General features: G+C 45.4%; 1 protein-coding gene across 1 annotated transcript in view; it reads right to left on the minus strand.

Annotated features, from left to right (window-relative positions):
- LOC138981023 (reversion-inducing cysteine-rich protein with Kazal motifs-like) overlaps positions 1 to 22,617 on the minus strand; it is a 138,853-nt gene extending 116,236 nt beyond the window's left edge. Inside the window, exons 1-2 of the mRNA XM_070353819.1 lie at positions 22,443 to 22,617; positions 19,218 to 19,276 (exon numbers count right to left, since the gene is read on the minus strand). Of these exons, the coding sequence (XP_070209920.1) occupies positions 19,218 to 19,276; positions 22,443 to 22,500 (117 nt within the window). The 5' untranslated portion in view covers positions 22,501 to 22,617. The remainder of the gene's footprint in view (positions 1 to 19,217; positions 19,277 to 22,442) is intronic.
- Between the last annotated feature and the right edge of the window lie 767 nt (positions 22,618 to 23,384).

The raw sequence follows: 23,384 nt of genomic DNA on the forward strand, positions 1-23,384 counted from the left end.
GACAAGATCTATGATAGTACATGTACCGCGCCAAAACCGGGTCGGAAGCAATAACTATACCCGAAGCTTTCAGCAGAAATTTGGGATCATAGCGCGTGCTAAGCCGGAAGCCCCTGGACGCACGGCCATACTGATAAGACCCCACCGCGCCCTGACAGCGCTCCCTCATAAAGTAGATACCCGTTTTAATCAAACCCTCTCCACCCGTTTTAATGAAATCCCTGTCACCAGCCCACACCCGAGTAGCTCCTGCCTGCTGACTGAGTTACACAAACGATATTCTTCGTAGCGGTGGAATACAGTCACACCCCCTTATAAAATCAATCAATCAATCAATCAATATGAAGCTTATATAGCGCGTATTCCGTGGGTACAGTTCTAAGCGCTTGTCGAAGAGTTGTCAACACAGGACTAACAAAGAAACTAACATCTTCAGACGGACACGAACCCTATCACACACTAGCAAACCCTGGTAAACATACAACAAACAACTGTTTAACAACAATGTACACATCAATAGCTAGGTCCAAACAAAATAATATTAAGCACAAAGAAAACACCTCTCACAGAGCACAGCACAAGAATGTCTTTTGGGGCACAACCCATCACGTCGAGCATGAAAGTCGCAGCCAGCTACGGGAAGAACTGAGTCTTCTACCTACTCTTGAACGCGTCAAGAGAGGGGCTCTGGCGAAGCTCAAGCGGCAGGGAGTTCCAGACGGAGGGGCCCGCGGAGGGAAATGCACGCTGACCAGCAGATGCGAGTTTAGAGCGAGGGATGTGGAGGCGGAGAGGGTCAGCAGCAGAACGAAGAAGACCTCCTTTTATCTCCCGCCCCCCCCCCCCCCCTTCGTTGTACATTAGGACCTGCGATAATTAAGATTGCTTATAATTATAAAGGACCTTCCAAACTGTATCATGTAATAGAGGTACTGGAGACAGTTCTCCACAGGCTCTTGAGGTACTACATGTACATGGATAATAAACTGTATCATGTAATAGAGGTACTGGAGACAGTTCTCCACAGGCTCTTGAGGTACTACATGTACATGGATAATAAACTGTATCATGTAATAGAGGTACCGGAGACAGTTCTCCACAGGCTCTTGAGGTACTACATGGACATGGATAATAAACTTGAAACGAAGTATAACAGTTGTTGACAATAAGAAAGTAATGCATCCACACGCGGTTTTTTTATATCTGGTTGGTTGTACAAGAATTAACGGTACGATGTCTTCTGTTTTAGGCAACATTACTTACTTCCAGGCAACACAACAGTGACAAACCGCGGGCATCGTGTCGTTGCAGAGCATTTCAGGGGTGTAAAAGAAATGGTGTCATTTTTTGAAAATACACTTTTAGCCACGTTACTAACTTCCAAGCAATACAACAGTGACAAACCGCTGGCACCGTGTAGTTGCAGAACATTACAGGGGGTGTAGAAGAAACGACGCTGTCAGTGGCGTGGCGGCACACATTGGGAGCCACATCATGCAGAACATTACAGGGGGTGTAGAAGAAACGACGCTGTCAGTGGCGTGGCGGCACACATTGGGAGCCACATCATGCACACATTCCTAGCTGCACGTGCTTTTCATCAACACAGCGTTGGCCTTACCCCTGTGCGCTCTGACCCTATTTCCCCTCCTGCATTGTTCTTCACACAAACTGTACTGACTTCACTCGCGTTTTTCTTGGCCTTTGTGTCCAAGGTATGCGTACCGACTGTGACAGCAGTTTCCCTTCGTGTTTGTGTCAGACAAAAAAAGCATGTACTGCTAATGGGGAGAATATACCTGCGCAGTTTCAGCGGCACAGACGACGCACTGCCTATTATTTATGCCGCGATAGGGATTATGACGAGTACTTGGCCTGTTTTCCTTTCATGCAACGTGTAGCGGGCTGGGACAATCTGCAGTGCGTCGTCGGTCCTGCTGAAGTTACATATATATATGTGAGCGGAGCCCCTAAGAGCAAGACGACGTCGCTTTTTTTTTCGCGTCCAGGCGGGATTGCGTCGGAACGATGGAACATGTTTCATGCTCCACTCCACTCATGCTCAATGCTTCTCCTGCAACCGGAAGTCAAGTTGTCGAAGACTGTTCACAGTTCTGTTAACATAGAGTCTACACCACACGCATTGAATGCTCCTGGACTGACAAATAACAATTTCAGCGTGCATACGAATGCATGGGTCTAATCTAACTTGGCGTCAGGTGTTCCCGTTTGTGGCACAGGTTGTAATGTTTAACGAGACTAATGTTCCTGTAACACATTCCGACAGCAATTGTCAGTCTTTGTTTCTATGCAGTTCCTGTCAGATAGTTGTGCACTAAAAACACCGGCCTTTACTCTTGTTTCTATGCAGTTCCTGTCAGATAGTTGTGCACTAAAAACACCGGCCTTTACTCTTGTTTCTATGCAGTTCCTGTCAGATAGTTGTGCACTAAAAACACCGGCCTTTACTCTTGTTTCTATGCAGTTCCTGTCAGATAGTTGTGCACTAAAAACACCGGCCTTTACTCTTGTTTCTATGCAGTTCCTGTCAGATAGTTGTGCACTAAAAACACCGGCCTTTACTCTTGTTTCTATGCAGTTCCTGTCAGATAGTTGTGCACTAAAAACACCGGCCTTTACTCTTGTTTCTATGCAGTTCCTGTCAGATAGTTGTGCACTAAAAACACCGGCCTTTACTCTTGTTTCTATGCAGTTCCTGTCAGATAGTTGTGCACTAAAAACACCGGCCTTTACTCTTGTTTCTATGCAGTTCCTGTCAGATAGTTGTGCACTAAAAACACCGGCCTTTACTCTTGTTTCTATGCAGTTCCTGTCAGATAGTTGTGCACTAAAAACACCGGCCTTTACTCTTGTGTCTGACACAAGTATTTTTCGTCATTAATTTGTGTCGCAGATCACACATGCACTCACAGACTCTCTCTTTCTCTCTCTCCCTCTCTATCTTTCTCACTCACGCTCTTTCGCTCTCTTTCTAACACACACACACACACACACACACACAACCACAACCACACAGACACACAAAACCACAACCACACAGACACACACAACCACAACCACACAGACACACACAACCACAACCACAACCACAACCACACAGACACACACACACAACCACACACACACAACCACACACACACAACCACACACACACAACCACACACACAACCACACCCCCACACACACACAACCACACACACACAACCACACACACACACACACACAGCAGTGTAGTAGCGGTAGTAGTCACAGTCAGTAGTGACAAGGTGAATGCAGCGAGGGGCTGTGTCAAATGTCAAACAGCGCGACTGTCACCATTCCTCATGTCACCTGTGTCTCCTTGTCTCACCTGCCCCCCCTACCTTAGTAACCCCCACCCCGCCTCCTTCTCTCTTGTTAGGTTTTTCTACTTTTTCCTCTCCGATATAATATTCTGTTCACCCTGTGTCTCTAACAGCACATTGTGTGTGTGTTAGTTTGTTTGTCTGTTCGTGTGTGTGTGTGTGTGTGTGTGTGTGTGTGTGTGTGTGTGTGTGTGTGTGTGTGTGTGTGTGTGTGTTCGCCTTAATTCCTTATTTGCATTACCCAAACGGCGTACCGTAGAGGTAGGGGAAAATGTGCCTGTGTATGTTTGTGTGTCGATGGTGCGTGCATCTTTGCCGTTGCATGCATACATTTTTCAAAGCCAATGTGTTAACACTTTCTACCCCACCTATGTTGACCAAGTTGTTTTTAGCCGAGACCAGCTGTGCTGCAGCAGGTCACTCAGAATTGTAGTAACTGTGTAGCAACTGTGTATCTACACGATAGAATGCAGGCGTTAGATGGACGTTACAGGAAGCGACTGAAGTGACTGTGTGTACAGAATATCCGTGCCAGGTCAGATAGAGCCATATGAGTGGGTACGAATATATCCGTACCTGGGAGACAATGAGTTCATGCATGTATGTTAGTTTGCGTGTCAGAGTTCTTGTAGTCTTCAACTGACGGGCCCTTCTTGGGCGTGTCGACAAAATGCAAACATTCAGTGTTCCTGAAAGAGTGTAAAAGGCTATAGACCAAAGGGGACTCTATACAAAGTATAACTCCACCAAAGGGGACTCTATACAAAGTATAACTCCACCAAAGGGGACTCTATACAAAGTATAACTCCACCAAAGGGGACTCTATACAAAGTATAACTCCACCAAAGGGGACTCTATACAAAGTATAACTCCACCAAAGGGGACTCTATACAAAGTATAACTCCACCAAAGGGGACTCTATACAAAGTATAACTCCACCAAAGGGGACTCTATACAAAGTATAACTCCACCAAAGGGGACTCTATACAAAGTATAACTCCACCAAAGGGGACTCTATACAAAGTATAACTCCACCAAAGGGGACTCTATACAAAGTATAACTCCACCAAAGGGGACTCTATACAAAGTATAACTCCACCAAAGGGGACTCTATACAAAGTATAACTCCACCAAAGGGGACTCTATACAAAGTATAACTCCACCAAAGGGTGACATTGACACTGATCAGTGGACATGTCGAGTCCTCTGGTTTACACCATTCCTGCCTCTTCAAAAGTGACATCGATGTATTCAATGTATTGTCTTGCGAAAGTTCGGCATCTAAGAGAGAAAGAGAGAAAGACTGAGAGAGAGAGAGAGAGAGAGAGAGAGAGAGAGAGAGAGAGAGAGAGAGAGAGAGAGAGAGAGAGAGAGAGAGAGAGAGAGACACACACAGAGACACCGTAGAGAGACAGAGAGAGGGGGGGGGGGGAGAAAGAGAGGGTGTCGGGGCTGCCAGACAGACAGACAGACAGACAGACAGACAGACAGACAGAAAGGTGAATGATGCATCATATAATTAGGGAACTGATGCATTCACAAGCAACTTCGTACAATAATATTCATATATACATATAACCATCCCGTTATGCAAGCAACAAAAAACAAATCCTCTTGTTTTCAAAAGACTTTGTTAGAGTCTTAGTCGAGCAGACACCGAGTGGCACGATCCGAATTCACCGCTACCCTTATCCTTTTGCCCGGTGAATTTACATCTTGCGTGGAAATGGAAGAGAAGAGAGAGTTCTATATTGCAAAGGAATGCCAGTTCATCGCCATTCATCACGACACCCATTGCCAGCTCACGTTTCCATCACTAATCCACGCTAGGCTCATTTGAATAATTTCAAACTCGGCCTTTTGTTCTCCTCCACCCCCTCGCTCGCTCGCACCACAAATAATGGTATATGGGAGACGTATATCTACGCAGATATCTACGCAGCTCTGGTGGTGGAAGAAACAGCCATTGGATTAATATCCCCCCCCCCCCCCCCCCCTTTGCTTAAAATGTGACCGAAAAATCGGGGATGAAATCTCGAGACCATTTCGCGACGACTCGGCGACATGTTTCGGCACTGCTGAGTAAGCCGGGCAGCGGTGTCACCTTACAACGGGCAGCGGTGTCACCTTACAACGGGCAGCGGTGTCACCTTACAACGGGCAGCGGTGTCACCTTACAACGGGCAGCGGTGTCACCTTACAACGGGCAGCGGTGTCACCTTACAACGGGCAGCGGTGTCACCTTACAACGGGCAGCGGTGTCACCTTACAACGGGCAGCGGTGTCACCTTACAACGGGCAGCGGTGTCACCTTACAACGGGCAGCGGTGTCACCTTACAACGGGCAGCGGTGTCACCTTACAACGGGCAGCGGTGTCACCTTACAACGGGCAGCGGTGTCACCTTACAACGGGCAGCGGTGTCACCTTACAACGGGCAGCGGTGTCACCTTACAACGGGCAGCGGTGTCACCTTACAACGGGCAGCGGTGTCACCTTACAACGGGCAGCGGTGTCACCTTACAACGGGCAGCGGTGTCACCTTACAACGGGCAGCGGTGTCACCTTACAACGGGCAGCGGTGTCACCTTACAACGGGCAGCGGTGTCACCTTACAACGGGCAGCGGTGTCACCTTACAACGGGCAGCGGTGTCACCTTACAACGGGCAGCGGTGTCACCTTACAACGGGCAGCGGTGTCACCTTACAACGGGCAGCGGTGTCACCTTACAACGGGCAGCGGTGTCACCTTACAACGGGCAGCGGTGTCACCTTACAACGGGCAGCGGTGTCACCTTACAACGGGCAGCGGTGTCACCTTACAACGGGCAGCGGTGTCACCTTACAACGGGCAGCGGTGTCACCTTACAACGGGCAGCGGTGTCACCTTACAACGGGCAGCGGTGTCACCTTACAACGGGCAGCGGTGTCACCTTACAACGGGCAGCGGTGTCACCTTACAACGGGCAGCGGTGTCACCTTACAACGGGCAGCGGTGTCACCTTACAACGGGCAGCGGTGTCACCTTACAACGGGCAGCGGTGTCACCTTACAACGGGCAGCGGTGTCACCTTACAACGGGCAGCGGTGTCACCTTACAACGGGCAGCGGTGTCACCTTACAACGGGCAGCGGTGTCACCTTACAACGGGCAGCGGTGTCACCTTACAACGGGCAGCGGTGTCACCTTACAACGGGCAGCGGTGTCACCTTACAACGGGCAGCGGTGTCACCTTACAACGGGCAGCGGTGTCACCTTACAACGGGCAGCGGTGTCACCTTACAACGGGCAGCGGTGTCACCTTACAACGGGCAGCGGTGTCACCTTACAACGGGCAGCGGTGTCACCTTACAACGGGCAGCGGTGTCACCTTACAACGGGCAGCGGTGTCACCTTACAACGGGCAGCGGTGTCACCTTACAACGGGCAGCGGTGTCACCTTACAACGGGCAGCGGTGTCACCTTACAACGGGCAGCGGTCTCACCTTACAACGGGCAGCGGTGTCACCTTACAACGGGCAGCGGTGTCACCTTACAATTAATGTACAGGTCTAACCCTTGTGTATTGTTGCCAGTTCTTTTTTCAACCCCTCTCCCTTTCACCTCCACCCACCCACCCTTTCCGCCGCACACCTGTGTCAAATCTCAGGTAGGCCAAATACCCACGAAAGTGACACTCAGGGAAACACTCGATAGAGGAGGTTCGCAATACTCAAAAACGCTCGGGAAATGTTTGATCACGTCCTTTAAGGACACTGCCTGACCATTAGGGGCATACTATAACTATACACTGCCTGACCATTAGGGGCATAATATAACTATACACTGCCTGACCATTAGGGGCATACTATAACTATACACTGCCTGACCATTAGGGGCATAATATAACTATACACTGCCTGACCATTAGGGGCATAATATAACTATACACTGCCTGACCATTAGGGGCATAATATAATACACTGCCTGACCATTAGGGGCATAATATAACTATACACTGCCTGACCATTAGGGGCATACTATAACTATACACTGCCTGACCATTAGGGGCATACTATAACTATACACTGCCCGACCATTAGGGGCATAATATAACTATACACTGCCTGACCATTAGGGGCATAATATAATACACTGCCTGACCATTAGGGGCATAATATAACTATACACTGCCTGACCATTAGGGGCATACTATAACTATACACTGCCTGACCATTAGGGGCATACTATAACTATACACTGCCTGACCATTAGGGGCATAATATAACTCTATACACTGCCTGACCATTAGGGGCATAATATAACGATACACTGCCTGACCATTAGCGGCATAATATAACTCTATACACTGCCTGACCATTAGGGGCATAATATAACTCTATACACTGCCTGACCATTAGGGGCATAATATAACTCTATACACTGCCTGACCATCAGGGGCATAATATAACTATACACTGCCCGACCATTAGGGGCATAATATAACTATACACTGCCCGACCATTAGGGGCATAATATAACTCTATACACTGCCTGACCATTAGGGGCATAATATAACTCTATACACTGCCTGACCATTAGGGGCATAATATAACTATACACTGCCTGATTATTAGGGGCATAATATAACTATACACTGCCCGACCATTAGGGGCATAATATAACTCTATACACTGCCTGACCATTAGGGGCATAATATAACTCTATACACTGCCTGACCATTAGGGGCATAATATAACTATACACTGCCTGATTATTAGGGGCATAATATAACTATACACTGCCCGACCATTAGGGGCATACTATAACTATACACTGCCCGACCATTAGGGACATAATATAACTATACACTGCCTGACCATTAGGGGCATACTATAACTATACACTGCCCGACCATTAGGGGCATAATATAACTATACACTGCCTGACCATTAGGGGCATACTATAACTATACACTGCCTGACCATTAGGGGCATAATATAACTATACACTGCCTGACCATTAGGGGCATACTATAACTATACACGTGCCAAAAACGTGGTCCATCATATACACCATATAGCAGAGGGTAATAGTAATACATTTCAAAATGTATGAGCAAGCAACACCTTTCTTTCAAAATGAGTAAACGGTTCGGTTGATTTTATCACAGATCAAGATGACACCATGCATGCTGAAAGTAATTAAGGCACATCAACAACGGACAATTGCACATCAAAAACACATTAGCGAATCAGGATAATGTTTGTGTACTTATACCGCTATCACGTGCCAACCGTTAGGCTAGCAGCTGTGCCAGAAAACATGTACATGTTGGAATTAAACTGGACAAATGCTCTTTAAAACACGGTTACACCTGAAACGAAACGTTATAAAACGTGTCAACTGACATTTGATCATGCACAGAATACCCAGACGAAAACGGATGTGAAAAGTGACTTTGCTTCTTTTTCCTTATCTTCTGCAAACACAACTGATGATTCACATATATATATCATATAGCTGTTCAGCGAAAGTTGTATCGCGCGTAACACATTCTTCAAGAATATGAACTTGGAATTTGGAGGATAATTTGAACACCAAGTTACACTTCTGGTGCTTCTTTATTTCATTTGACAACCAATATTTAACAAGTGTCCTTCAATTGGAAGTGTCCTTTCTTCGGAGGGGCCTCACTTCACAGGTACCAGTGTACATGAAGGAGTTAATAAGGATGAATTAACCCAAAAGGTGGGACAATTTTATTTATGCTATTGGGAACAATAATATTGTGCAACAAACGCGACCGAAGGGCAACAAATCTGGACAGGAAATGTGCGTCAAGTACGATCCGGCTGATGGCGACCACTCAGTGGTGCTGGCTGATAGCGGCCACTCAGTGGTGGACTTGAATCGGTCTCGAAGCAATATCAGCTGAAGAGACGATACGTTGAGGTTACATGCCGAGTCTCAGTGATCATTATTCCTCCTTTCTTCAGTTATTCAAAGAAAAGAGGAGTTTTTGTGCGAAAGTTTGATCGAATCATATTCACCCAACCAGTCTACCTGCGCAGGCGATTGAATAATGCGCGGTTGTATAGTTCCGTGAAAATCATTCAATTCTGTTAACACTTCTTGTCAGTTTCCCTGTTTTGGACTAAAATCAAGTACAAAGTTATGTTGTTATTCTGCTGTGGCGGTAAAGGCAGATAGTGTGTGTTCTGTTCATGTTTTGGTATCGCTCAGGAAATGTTCTTTCCTCGAATGTGACTAGCAGACGAAGTTTTACACCCGTGTTTGTTTGTTTGTTTGCTTAACGCCCAGCCGACCACGAAGGGCCATATCAGGGCGGTGCTGCTTTGACATATAACGTGCGCCACACACAAGACAGAAGTCGCAGCACAGGCTTCATGTCTCACCCAGTCACATTATTCTGACACCGGACCAACCAGTCCTAGCACTAACCCCATAATGCCAGACGCCAGGCGGAGCAGCCACTAGATTGCCAATTTTAAGGTCTTAGGTATGACCCGGCCGGGGTTCGAACCCACGACCTCCCGATCACGGGGCGGACGCCTTACCACTAGGCCAACCGTGCCGGTTTTCACCCGTGTTCCAACGTTAAAAACTGTATGAAGTTAAGTTTTCTGGGGCAAAATAGTGCAGTGATGTACATTTTTCTAGCAGCCTTTAGGACAATTGTCCTGAAGACTGAAAATCAATAGGACACAGTGTCCTGAGATTGCAATTTCAATAGGACAAAAACACGACTCGTAAAACCGCATTTAAAAAGATTTTTCAGTTTAAATTCTTCCACCTTCCGCTGCTTTTTTTTCGGACCCATGTCGTTTCTCTTTCGTTTTATTTTCGTTCGAACGCACAACGGTTTTTCCGGATATTATGACGAAAAGTAATGCCTTGCGCATGTGCGAACATGCACGGGTGGTTCCCATTGGTTTAAACGATTTATTGCTGAGCCAATGAATGCACTCGAGGCACCATATGGGTTCGGTTTTCTTTTTTTCTTCTTGATCTAACTTGAGGATAAATTAATTCAAAGAATCAGATCACATATGGTGCCTCGTTCACTCAACAAACTGGTCACATGCAGTGCATACTTTCGCTTGGCAAAACCGAAACCAGCTTTCCTCACGCAGTGTTTACTTTCGCTTGGCAAAACCGAAACAAGCTTTCCTCTTGAAAATTGAACAGTCCGCATGTCCGCTTCATTGTCAAAAACGATCGGACCCTTGACCACTTCTTCTGTAGGTTAATCGGACCTGTGTCCTGCTGGGGTTAAAGCTATAGGTCCTGGGGAAATTGGATCGGTCAGAGACCGGAGACCGACTAAAATGTACATCACTGATAGTGTAATGAAACCGCTGCATGTTCTTTAAATTGATTAGATGTTTGCATTTGATTGCGTGTGATCTGTTTATAAAATGAAATATTGTTGAACACTGACCGTCGGATTGCAGTCTCTTGTCGATGCAGCCGAAATCTGAAAGGGGGACTACTCGTGTCGCTGGACAAAGTATGAGAGTTACTTGCCTTGGAATCTTGCTAGCGATAAACGATTGTGCACGGCAGATCTGAATTCAGAAAACAACCAAACTCATGGATTTTATATTGAGATTCATGTGTTCAAGCCTGTAGTTGCTGGTTTAAATGCGGTATGGTTGTATTATTTGCTCCAGAAATGTATAGTTTGTACTTTAGAGTGTTCTGAACTTTTGAGTCGCAAAAAGTAGATCCACAATGTGTACAGTCTCTACCCATGAGCTATCGAGGATTCAGGCCCGTTGTCGGGTAAGTGATTCTGGTTGTTGGGTAAGTTACCGAAAAATAACTAGCCCTACAAGTTTACAGAGAGAAAGAAGCAGAGGTGGGAATAAAAAAAAAAATAAGCAACCAACCACTCAGTTGTGGCGTCCCACGCCGTAAGTTTAGCGGGGCCAGGTGGCTCTGCTTGGTGCCAGGACAAAGCGATTCCTGTCCCCTCCCCGATCCATCTCTCTCTCTCTCACCCCCCCCCCCCCCCCGACATACCTGGGCTTAGCCTCCCAACTAATCCCCTTCTCCCCCGTGGCCGAAACCGACACCCTCGGCTTCCTCTCCTCCTCCTCCTCCTTCTCTGCGGCCTACATGGTGCACGGTGACAAATGTAGAGTGTCAAGCCACCCACCCCCGAGTCTCGCCCAGTCTACCTGTTCACATTTATTACTGCGCTCTACCTGTACAGGTCGCTGTATCTTGTGACCAGCTACTGTTTCCACTCGTCAGGTAAAACGTGTGAGCTCGTCTACCACACAAATGCCTCGCAATTGTGTGCTAAAAATGGCGAATGTATGCAAGTTCCAAAGCTGCTCAGTACGTTGTGTGCGCGCTCCTCTTCTCTCGGTAAAGTCTCGCAAAATCAATTTCGTATCGACGTGCCATTATCCGTATTGTGGAACAGCGCTCGCTGGCCGAAAGTAAATTCCAAGGACCTACGTGTTGACTGCTGAAGCGCATACATTTACACAACAATCAGTTCAATAACGGCGCGTCACGTGTGTGTGTATGTGTGTGTGTGTGTGTGTGTGTGTGTGTGTGTTTTGAGAGAAAAGTGAAAGAGTGTGTGCGGACGCGCGTTCGTTCCTGCCTGCCGGTCAGTCGTTCTGTCTGTCTGTGTGACTCACTGACTGTCCAATTGAACCGGTTCACAACCAGAAACTGATCAGTACCAAACTGATCTCGCTCCCTCCCTCCCCCACCTCTACTTTTGTCCCATAATCCTTCACTGAGCGTCTTCTGTCCTCGACCCCCAATCAATAAGGAACTAAGCACAGTGAGTGTGTCTCTCTCGCCACCCGCTGTCGTGCCTTCTCCTCTGTCACCGACGGCCGTGAGGACGCAATGAAAACCCTGTGACTGTCACCTCCACCCATTACGCGATTAGTGCTAGAGAGACCTTAGCTGTCACTGTCACTGGCGACGTATTGAACGTGCCGCAGGCCCTAAAAACACGCGATCACACACACACACACACACACACACACACACACACACACACACACACACTGTAAACTATGTCTCAAACATTCACACACACACACACGCATGCATGCACGCTCGCACGCACACAGGCACGCAAACACACACACACACACGAGAAGCTGTCAGCGACAATATTGACTGCACGTGCAAGACGCCGCAAGCTTACCTTGCCCTGCCCTCAACATGTGTCCCTTTTATTTCTAAGAAATCTATGCCCCTCCACAAAAAGGCATAAGCTTCCAGGCTCAGTATTGACTGCGCGTCCTTAAAATAGTCTGTCGCTGTCAGTGTCATCGCGAGCTAAACATGCTGGGAAAATAGGAAAACGTGTTACTGTCACTACTGTCGTATTGAACGTGCATTCTGTTTTAGAACAAGGGCTGCCAACGTCAGTGATGACAACACGCGCTAAATACCCTGTCTCAGTCATCGCATGTTGAACGTGCCCCATGCCTTCAAGCAACCTCGAACGTCAGTATTCGCAAAACGCGCTATATTAATATATAGTCTATCTCTGTCATAGTATGCTAACTTTGCCCGGAAATGATGACTATGTCACTGTTGTCTTAGAAGGAACCTGTCTGTGTCTATAGAGGCGTATTGAAGGACTCTGACAAAAATCTCCAAGATTGTCAGCGTCAGTACTGACAACACCCGCTCAATACTCTGTCTCTGGCATCGCATGCTGACGTTGTCAGAAATGTATGTCACTGTTGCGATGGAAGGAACCCATCTCCGTCACTGGCGGTAGATTGGACGTGCAAAAAAAGCTGTCGATGCGTCCTACCTGCTAAAACCTCGCAGCCAATCAGCCGCAGTATTGACAGCACGTGCCTAATACCCTATCTCTGTCATCGCACGCTGACCTTGCTGAGGATAGATGTCACTGTTGCGGTCTGGGGGACCTGTCACTGTCACTGTCACTGGAAGCGTATTGAACGTGTCGATAATTATGCTATCTAAGCCCTACAAACACAAAACAAAGCTGTCGATAATTATGCTATGCAAGCCCTACAAACACAAAACAAAGCTGTCGATAATTATGCTATCCAAGCCCTACAAACACAAAACAAAGCTGTCGATAATTATGCTATCCAAGCCCTACAAACACAAAACAAAGCTGTCGATAATTATGCTATCCAAGCCCTACAAACACAAAACAAAGCTGTCGATAATTATGCTATCCAAGCCCTACAAACACAAAACAAAGCTGTCGATAATTATGCTATCCAAGCCCTACAAACACAAAACAAAGCTGTCGATAATTATGCTATCCAAGCCCTACAAACACAAAACAAAGCTGTCGATAATTATGCTATCCAAGCCCTACAAACACAAAACAAAGCTGTCGATAATTATGCTATCCAAGCCCTACAAACACAAAACAAAGCTGTCGATAATTATGCTATCCAAGCCCTACAAACACAAAACAAAGCTGTCGATAATTATGCTATCCAAGCCCTACAAACACAAAACAAAGCTGTCGATAATTATGCTATCCAAGCCCTACAAACACAAAACAAAGCACAAAACAACAACAGAGATTGTTAGCGTTAAATATAGGCTGCGTGCACGTGCAACATGTTTGAATATTATGCCATATTGCTGTTACCGCACGCTGACCTGTATATTGAGAATGAAGCAGTATAAAGGACACGTTGCGAATGTCTGTGCAAGTGTAGTGAAGAAACCATGAAAGCGAAACACTGAAACCACCCATTTAAGACCTCAACAATGGATATCAGTCTGCACAAGTCTAAGTTTGAGTTTGAGTGTGTGTGTGTGTCTCTCTCTCTCTCTCTCTCTCTCTCTCTCTCTCTCTCTCTCTCTCTCTCTCTCTCTCTCTCACTCTCCCTCTCTCTCTCCACGAATGTAAGTACTTAAACGTGCGTGACCGTACCTAAAGCTGAAAGAAATCACACGTGTGTGTATGTTCGTGCATAAATACATGCGTCAACATTCCTCAGACATAGCTACAGCAGTACGTAACCGACGGCGTGGTGAACGAGGGGGTGGTCGAGAGACCCGAGGAGGCGAGGGAGTCGGGGAGGGATAGTGGAGAGCCCTTAGCCTTTTATATATATATATATATATCTGCTACTTCCGAATTTATACCTGCTACATGTAAACAGAGGGACAACACGTGGGGCTAATTAGCGACCTGTGCGGATTAGCGGGTGACTGGCGGACCGGGATGTTGAATTCCTCATTAAAGCCCGCCCTTTGCACGTACACTCCGTTTCTGCCACATCTGGACTGCCGCTGGTACGGTGTAGGGCAAGGTGTGGAGAACTCTTGCTCTTTTCTTTGCAGTATTTATTTTGGCCTGGCGCACAAATCTCGTTTCTGGTCCACCAATTTGGTTCTTGACCCATCGGGTTTTATGTTTCTTCCTTCTCTCCTTGGTGACTCATGTAAGACCCAAAGCCCTACATCCTGAGAAAATACCAATTGCATCTATTCATGTAAGACCCAAAACCCTACACCCTGGGGAAAGATCGGCACTGAGGGCTGCAGCTAGCCGCATGACCCAAAGCCCTACACCCTGGGGAAAGATCGGCACTGAGGGCTGCAGCTAGCCGCATGACCCAAAGCCCAACACCCTGGGGAAAGATCAGCACTGAGGGCTGCAGCTAGCCGCATGACCCAAAGCCCTACACCCTGGGGAAAGATCGGCACTGAGGGCTGCAGCTAGCCGCATGACCCAAAGCCCTACACCCTCGGTAAAGATCAGCACTGAGGGCTGCAGCTAGCCGCATGACCCAAAGCCCTACACCCTGGGGAAAGATCGGCACTGAGGGCTGCAGCTAGCCGCATGACCCAAAGCCCTACACCCTGGGGAAAGATCAGCACTGAGGGCTGCAGCTAGCCGCATGCCCCAAAGCCCTACACCCTGGGGAAAGATCGGCACTGAGGGCTGCAGCTAGCCGCATGACCCAAAGCCCTACACCCTGGGGAAAGATCAGCACTGAGGGCTGCAGCTCGCCGCATGACCCAAAGCCCTACACCCTGGGGAAAGATCAGCACTGAGGGCTGCAGCTCGCCGCATGACCCAAAGCCCTACACCCTGTGGAAAGATCAGCACTGAGGGCTGCAGCTCGCCGCATGACCCAAAGCCCTACACCCTGGGGAAAGATCAGCACTGAGGGCTGCAGCTAGCCGCATGACCCAAAGCCCTACACCCTGGGGAAAGATCGGCACTGAGGGCTGCAGCTAGCCGCATGACCCAAAGCCCAATACCCTGGCAAAATCAGCGCGGATAATACGGAGAGAAAAAAAAAACAAGTGGCGGAGAGCATTGTGCGCGCGTACAATTCACATACACAGCCCCACGACCTGTACTGCACACCGCTTCCCACCTGCACTCTGACATCAAAGGTGTGAACATCAAAGAGCGTGCCGCCGTATCCTCCCTCCCATAGCACCTGTATGCTCCTACCTGCAGCTCGCCAGACCTCTGGCACCGTCGCCGCCTCAAAGACAGCCACCTTTCGCTTCTCTTGTGTTTAAACTTTATAGAAACGTTTCATCTCCAGTCACGAGTGCTAAGAACTTTTGGGGCTGTTCAGTCGCTCTCGGTGGGTATGCCGATTGGTTGTAGAGTGTTTTACACTCAATTAAGCGTCACAGGAAAGATTTATGTCTGGAAACCCCTGGACTTCGCCTACGTATCCTCGCACAGAATGTGAAGTGAATACTATGGAACCCCCATGTTAAGACCTACAGGAATTTGAGAACATCGAAAATCAAGTCTTATAATGGAGGGAGTCTTGAACTGGGGGACATTAACAGAGGCTATGAACAGAAAATCTATAAACTGGGGCAACATTAACAGAGGCTATGAACAGAAAATCTATAAACTGGGGGAACATATAACAGAGGCTATGAACAGAAAATCTATAAACTGGGTGAATATTAACAGAGGCTATGAACAGAAAATCTATAAACTGGGTGAATATTAACAGAGGCTATGAACAGAAAATCTATAAACTGGGTGAACATTAACAGAGGCTATAAACAGAAAATCTATAAACTGGGTGAATATTAACAGAGGCTATGAACAGAAAATCTATAAACTGGGGGACATTAACAGAGGCTATGAACAGAAAATCTATAAACTGGGGCAACATTAACAGAGGCTATGAACAGAAAATCTATAAACTGGGGGAACATATAACAGAGGCTATGAACAGAAAATCTATAAACTGGGTGAATATTAACAGAGGCTATGAACAGAAAATCTATAAACTGGGTGAATATTAACAGAGGCTATGAACAGAAAATCTATAAACTGGGTGAACATTAACAGAGGCTATAAACAGAAAATCTATAAACTGGGTGAATATTAACAGAGGCTATGAACAGAAAATCTATAAACTGGGTGAACATTAACAGAGGCTATGAACAGAAACTCTATAAACTGGGGCAACATTAACAGAGGCTATGAACAGAAAATCTATAAACTGGGAGAACATTAACAGAGGCTATGAACAGAAAATCTATAAACTGGGCAACATTAACAGAGGCTATGAACAGAAAATCTATAAACTGGGGCAACATTAACAGAGGCTATGAACAGAAAATCTATAAACTGGGGCAACATTAACAGAGGCTATGAACAGATTTTGTTTATTTGTTGCTTAACGTCCAGCCGACTACGCAGAGCCATATCAGGACGAGGAAGGGGGGGATGAAGGGGGCCACTTGTCAAGCGATTCCTGTTTACAAATGCACTAACCCATTACTTGTGTCCCAGCAGGCTTTAGTAAAACTAAATTAATACCTACTGGAAGATTACCAGTTTCCAGTGTGTTAAAATAGGCTTAACCTATCTACTGCTGGACTTACATCAGAACACTAACAGATTAAACTATACATGAATCGCGAGACAAGCGGCAAGAGAAGAGATTTTTGGAAAAAATACAGGTGAATGAGCAAGAAGGCAGAAAAAGGAAAAGAATTCATGAAGAAAAAGAGAGCATGACAGGAAAGAGGAACCAAAAATCTACCTAACATCAAACTAGAAAGCTCCTGCGGTTCCAAAAACAGGAGGGGCCTTTAATTTCATAACCGCAGTGCCCCACTGCGGGAGCTATGAACAGAAAATCTATAAACTGGGGCAACATTAACAGAGGCTATGAACAGAAAATCTATAAACTGGGGCAACATTAACAGAGGCTATGAACAGAAAATCTATAAACTGGGGCAACATTAACAGAGGCTATGAACAGAAAATCTATAAACTGGAGCAACATTAACAGAGGCTATGAACAGAAAATCTATAAACTGGGGCAACATTAACAGAGGCTATGAACAGAAAATCTATAAACTGGGGGACATTAACAGAGGCTATGAACAGAAAATCTATAAACTGGGGGACATTAACAGAGGCTATGAACAGAAAATCTATAAACTGGGGGACATTAACAGAGGCTATGAACAGAAAATCTATAAACTGGGGGAACATATAACAGAGGCTATGAACAGAAAATCTATAAACTGGGGCAACATTAACAGAGGCTATGAACAGAAAATCTATAAACTGGGGCAACATTAACAGAGGCTATGAACAGAAAATCTATAAACTGGGGCAACATTAACAGAGGCTATGAACAGAAAATCTATAAACTGGGGGAACATATAACAGAGGCTATGAACAGAAAATCTATAAACTGGGGCAACATTAACAGAGGCTATGAACAGAAAATCTATAAACTGGGGCAACATTAACAGAGGCTATGAACAGAAAATCTATAAACTGGGGCAACATTAACAGAGGCTATGAACAGAAAATCTATAAACTGGGGGACATTAACAGAGGCTATGAACAGAAAATCTATAAACTGGGGCAACATTAACAGAGGCTATGAACAGAAAATCTATAAACTGGGGGACATTAACAGAGGCTATGAACAGAAAATCTATAAACTGGGGGACATTAACAGAGGCTATGAACAGAAAATCTATAAACTGGGGGAACATATAACAGAGGCTATGAACAGAAAATCTATAAACTGGGGCAACATTAACAGAGGCTATGAACAGAAAATCTATAAACTGGGGCAACATTAACAGAGGCTATGAACAGAAAATCTAACAAAACAGGGAGGAAGTCTTAAATTGGGGGGCTAAACAAGAGTCTTGCTGCTTCCTTTACAGAGCAGGATTTTTTGTTGAATTAATTTCCCAACTGGCACCAATCAATGAATTCAACAACAAAATGTCACATTCTGCACAGAACCTCCAAACATCTGAAAAAATACGGACTTTACAAAGGTAAAGTCTTCAAATGGAGGTAAATTTACAGAGGTATCAAACAGAAAATCTGAAAAACAAGAAATTCCTCCGAGGTAGGAAAAACACCCCCGTCCTGACCATTCTCACTGCCACCAACTGAGAAGGTTATTTCCCTTTGACCATTAATATGTCCCTCTATAAGTCCTTGTAGAATCTTAATCCACCAATAACTCCCTAACCGTGTGTTTGACTGGTCCCAATTTTTGTAAGGACCGTCTCAGGAATGTATAGAACCTGTTCACCAAGTTTGGTGACGATCGGTCCGTTCATTCTTGAGATCTATATGCGAACACAAACACACAAACACACAAACAAACACATCGACCGAATCCTATACACACCCCTATACCGGGGGTGTAAAAAATCAGCCTCTTAAAAAGGAGAAAGTCTTAAAAGTGGGTTTCCACTTTACATCTGTTAAAGTGGCAGAATGTTCTCATGTAAAAGCCTGGAGAGTTCTGTGGCGGTATAAATGATCGTCTGTGTGGGAATGACTGCATCTTTAACATACAGGTGTAAAACAAACACAGAAACTCACCTGTTGGCAGTATCGCCTGCATGTTGTGGAGTCTTTGATGCTGGAGCAACAGCCAGGTACTGAAACACAGAATCATCAACATTTTAACATATTAACATACATGTATACATGTACATGTATCAAAATCACAACATACCATTTCATTTAATCAGAACAACCAAACACAGCATCATCACTATTATACCACACATGTCACTGTATCAAAATCCCACCATTCCATTAATCTTCAAACAACCAAACACAGAACTTTAAAACAAATGTTTGAAGCATATCAAAACCTACCGTTTTGTCAAACAAGAAAGTAGAACAAAACATGATTCCTTTCCTACATAGTTCTTTTCTGCCTATATTACTACATGTAACCATTTGTCCATTACCAGAGAATAAGCTGCAGAACTGCCACAGCATGTATACATTTTATCAACCTCTGAATAGTTTATGAAAACAGTACACCTAAATCAAGATCACAAGCCATCAGCACTGCTATTTTGATTCTTAAAAATAAACCTATTAATGTAGAGCACAATACACAAATAAATAAATAAATATTTCAAGTAAATGAAAAAATATAACAGTGACGACGCAAGTATTTTTTCAAACCAGTACACAAACTTTTATGATGCAAACTGTCCAGAAAAGAACGGTAGGCTGGTCATTGGAACCAGTAAGAGTCCAACTCGGAGTACAGGTTTTGTTGTTTTACCAGCGAAAAAAACCGTAGTTCAAAAAATCAACCGGTAGGTCATACCGGCAGCTGATTTTGTTCCGGTATTTTCTAATTTGAACTTGTAAAATACCGGTAATTACCTATTAACGCCAATACTGTATAAACAAACAAATTATATGTTAATATTCAACCTATAAAAGTATAAGTGAAAAACAATAAACTGATGTAACTCTGCCTCATCTTTCAATGAGTGAATGACTACTGACTATTACAATGAGGTAAGATTAATGCATCCATATATAAAAGTGAAACATAATGAATAAAATGGGGAAATTGAAACAAAAGGGTTTTAGTGCTATTTATATTGCTACTAACACTATAAAATATATGAGGTTTAAATAAAACAAGAAAAACACCTTAAAACCAAAGTACACACGTAAAGAGTAAATAAATTCATAAACCGGTCATGTGTTGTTGCGTAAATCATTAATGTTAAACAATGTGTGCCTGACGTAATGGCATGCGCTTCAAAAACAGTCGCTGCATATCTTTACATTATGTACTTAGCACGCTGGGTGCATGTTATTTGCTTGTCTACAAACTCATTACCAACTAAACCTGTCATAGAAACCTGTTCATCATGTTAGTGCATACGTGTTGGCATGTCTCTCAGCTCATTATTTTGCATGCGTACGTGTCATGTACTGGTACTGTGTGTGTGTGTGTAGTTGAGAGAGAGAGAGAGAGAGAGAGAGAGAGAGAGAGAGAGAGAGAGAGAGAGAGAGAGAGAGAGAGAGAGAGAGAGAGCATTATATATATATATATATATATATATGTGTGTGTTTTCACTGTCTGCATATCTTGAGCATGGATAATGTATGTTCAGTGTATACACTTCATATGACTGCAGGAAAACAAGGGCCCTAATGGATTGTAAGGGAATGCTGAGCTATTAAAGTTACTATAGGCCCTTTAAGGACAGCAACGTGTACTCAACCATAATAGGTTATAAATAGCAAAATCCTAATCCTATCAAGGATTTTAATGACCCAATAACACCAAAAGCGCACATTTACTTATAGTCGATTGTATCGCTTCTCTATCCATGTCAAACTATTCATTTTATGATTGCTGTTCGTAATTCTTAACAAAATATCAAATTTATGTATGTTATTACTAGAACCAAACTTACAGATTCCCCACTTGCATTTCTACAGTAGTACACAACACAGAGCAATACTGCTCAAAGCTTAGCTTCTTGTTATCAACACACACTACGATAAATGTGTGTGTGTGTGAGTGCGCGCGTGTGTGTGTGTGTGAGTGCGCGCGTGTGTGTGTGAGTGCGCGCGTGTGTGTGTGAGTGCGCGCGTGTGTTTTGCAATTGTACATCCCCATGAGCTCTGGCGAGAAGGGGCAATTAATAAATGTTCATTATCATCATTATTATTTAATCTGCTGGGTTTCAAAGCCTGACTTCAAGTTACTGGTCCCTGCTTCTGCTATGTCTATAAATGTATAACACCACCGTACACCGGCGCTAGTTGTAGTTTCACAGGAAAATCTAATCCTGACGTTGGGAATAGTACTGACCTCTACAAGACTGAGTTTTAATCTCATATATATTGTTTACGTGCCTGGCATTGCCAGGAAATAGTGGTGCCGCAAAGGGTTTGCAGGGATGACTGCTACAGCGGGGAACCAGTTCGTTCTTACTAACCTAATTAGCGTTCCCCCAGTAAGCCAACGCGCAAACTACACCGCAAGCCATTCATCGAACTAGACAAACCAGTGTGTGCCGAGACCTAAACGAGGGGTTAACTAAACAGAATATGTATGGCAAAGCTTCGATCGACAGAGAGAGAAAGAGAATCACGCTAAACTCCACTCCGGCGGCCAAATCTCGGCATCAAAAGTAGGCTCTGGAGACCAGACCTGGGACTAGGAGGGTTATGAAAATAAACTTGCACGGGAGGAACAAAAGGAAGCGAGAGAACAAGACAAATCTAGTGAGGAGGCGAGAGCGTGGTAGCGGAGGGAATTGCGGAAAGGTGATTTGTTGTGTGTTGTATGGGCTAGTAGCACTACTGCCAGTGCGATATGGTGCCATGGGTCTCCCTATAACGGTACAAAAGCGTTCCGTGCGCTATGCCTATGCGGCTGTCCCAACGTTCACCCCCCCTGCGGTTACGAACACTGGTTTCGAGTGATGTCTCGGGGGGTTTACAAGGTAACAAGGGGCGACCCCCCGGGGCTGAAAAGCTCTCCGTGGTCGCCATCAGCCCACAAAACGTTGGGAAGCGACTAGTCGTGATGCTGTAAGCGCTTCACTCGCTACGACCATAAACACACCGCCATGCCACAAAACGTTGGGAAGCGACTTGTCGTGATGCTGTAAGCGCTTCACTCGCTACGACCATAAACACACCGCCATGCCATATAAAACCACGGCACAATCCGCTACCACAGAAACAGCCCGCTGTGAAGCAGACGACAAGAGAGAGAGAAAGAGGAAGAAAGAGAGAGAGAGGGGGGATGCGATCGGACAGAGGACTTACCTTTGCCCAAAACACCGGCAGCCAAAGACACAAAGATGAGGAAGAGTGCAGAAGTCATGGTGTGGAGCTAGGTATCCGTGCTTCCACCACCATGGTGCCTCACTGCCGTCTGATTCTCAACACAGCCTTCTTTTCCTTCTCTCTCTTCTCTCTCACACACAGGCCGTCCCGCTACAACACGCTTCACAACAATAGGCTGTGCCACCAGGCAAACGCACGCCTACCTCTACATACTGCTGCACGCGCCGCGCGCTGTGCACTGCTGCGACCGGCTGATCCTTTTTACAGCCTCGGTAAAGACTGGCGCTGTTTTTTCTATGTCAGTGATTTGCTCTTTGCTGTCTGCGGTTAGGCCGAGGGGAGGGGAAGGAGAGGGGTGTGTTGAGGTGGGTCAGGGGTGGGGAAGAACTGAGAGGAGAGAAATCGGACCTTTTTGTTCGTGTCCAGTTTTTACTTACCTTGTGCGTTTGAATGTTTATCGCTTTCTTGGTTTGTAAAAATATTATCGATCAAAGTTATAGATTTGTGAAAAAGCATCAAACATCAAGATAAAGGAACTGTGAAATATTTTCTAATTGTTAACGTTATGAAAGTTGGGCGAGCTTTTGAAATTAATTTAACCGAAGAGAAGCCTCACGCTTACTGTGTAAACACTTTACTACTCGGCACAGCGAAAACAAGGAACTTAGTCGATAAATATCGACAGGGGGCCGACAAATGGTTTAAATGTGAAATGTGTGTATTTGGGTGTGGGTTTGAAACAAACAAACAAACAAACCATGTGAACCCCCCCCCCCCTCCCCCCCCCCCCCCCCCCCGGGCCGCAGGCCTTCGATGTAGTGATTGGAAAAAAAAGGATGTTCTCAAATGGTTAAAATTCTCATTTGGTCTGATTCTCAAATGGTACCGATATTCTTTCCCCCCCCCCTGGTCGCAGGCCTA

Source organism: Littorina saxatilis, linkage group LG12 (assembly GCF_037325665.1).
Source record: "Littorina saxatilis isolate snail1 linkage group LG12, US_GU_Lsax_2.0, whole genome shotgun sequence".
Classification (NCBI taxonomy): Eukaryota; Metazoa; Mollusca; class Gastropoda; order Littorinimorpha; family Littorinidae; genus Littorina; species Littorina saxatilis.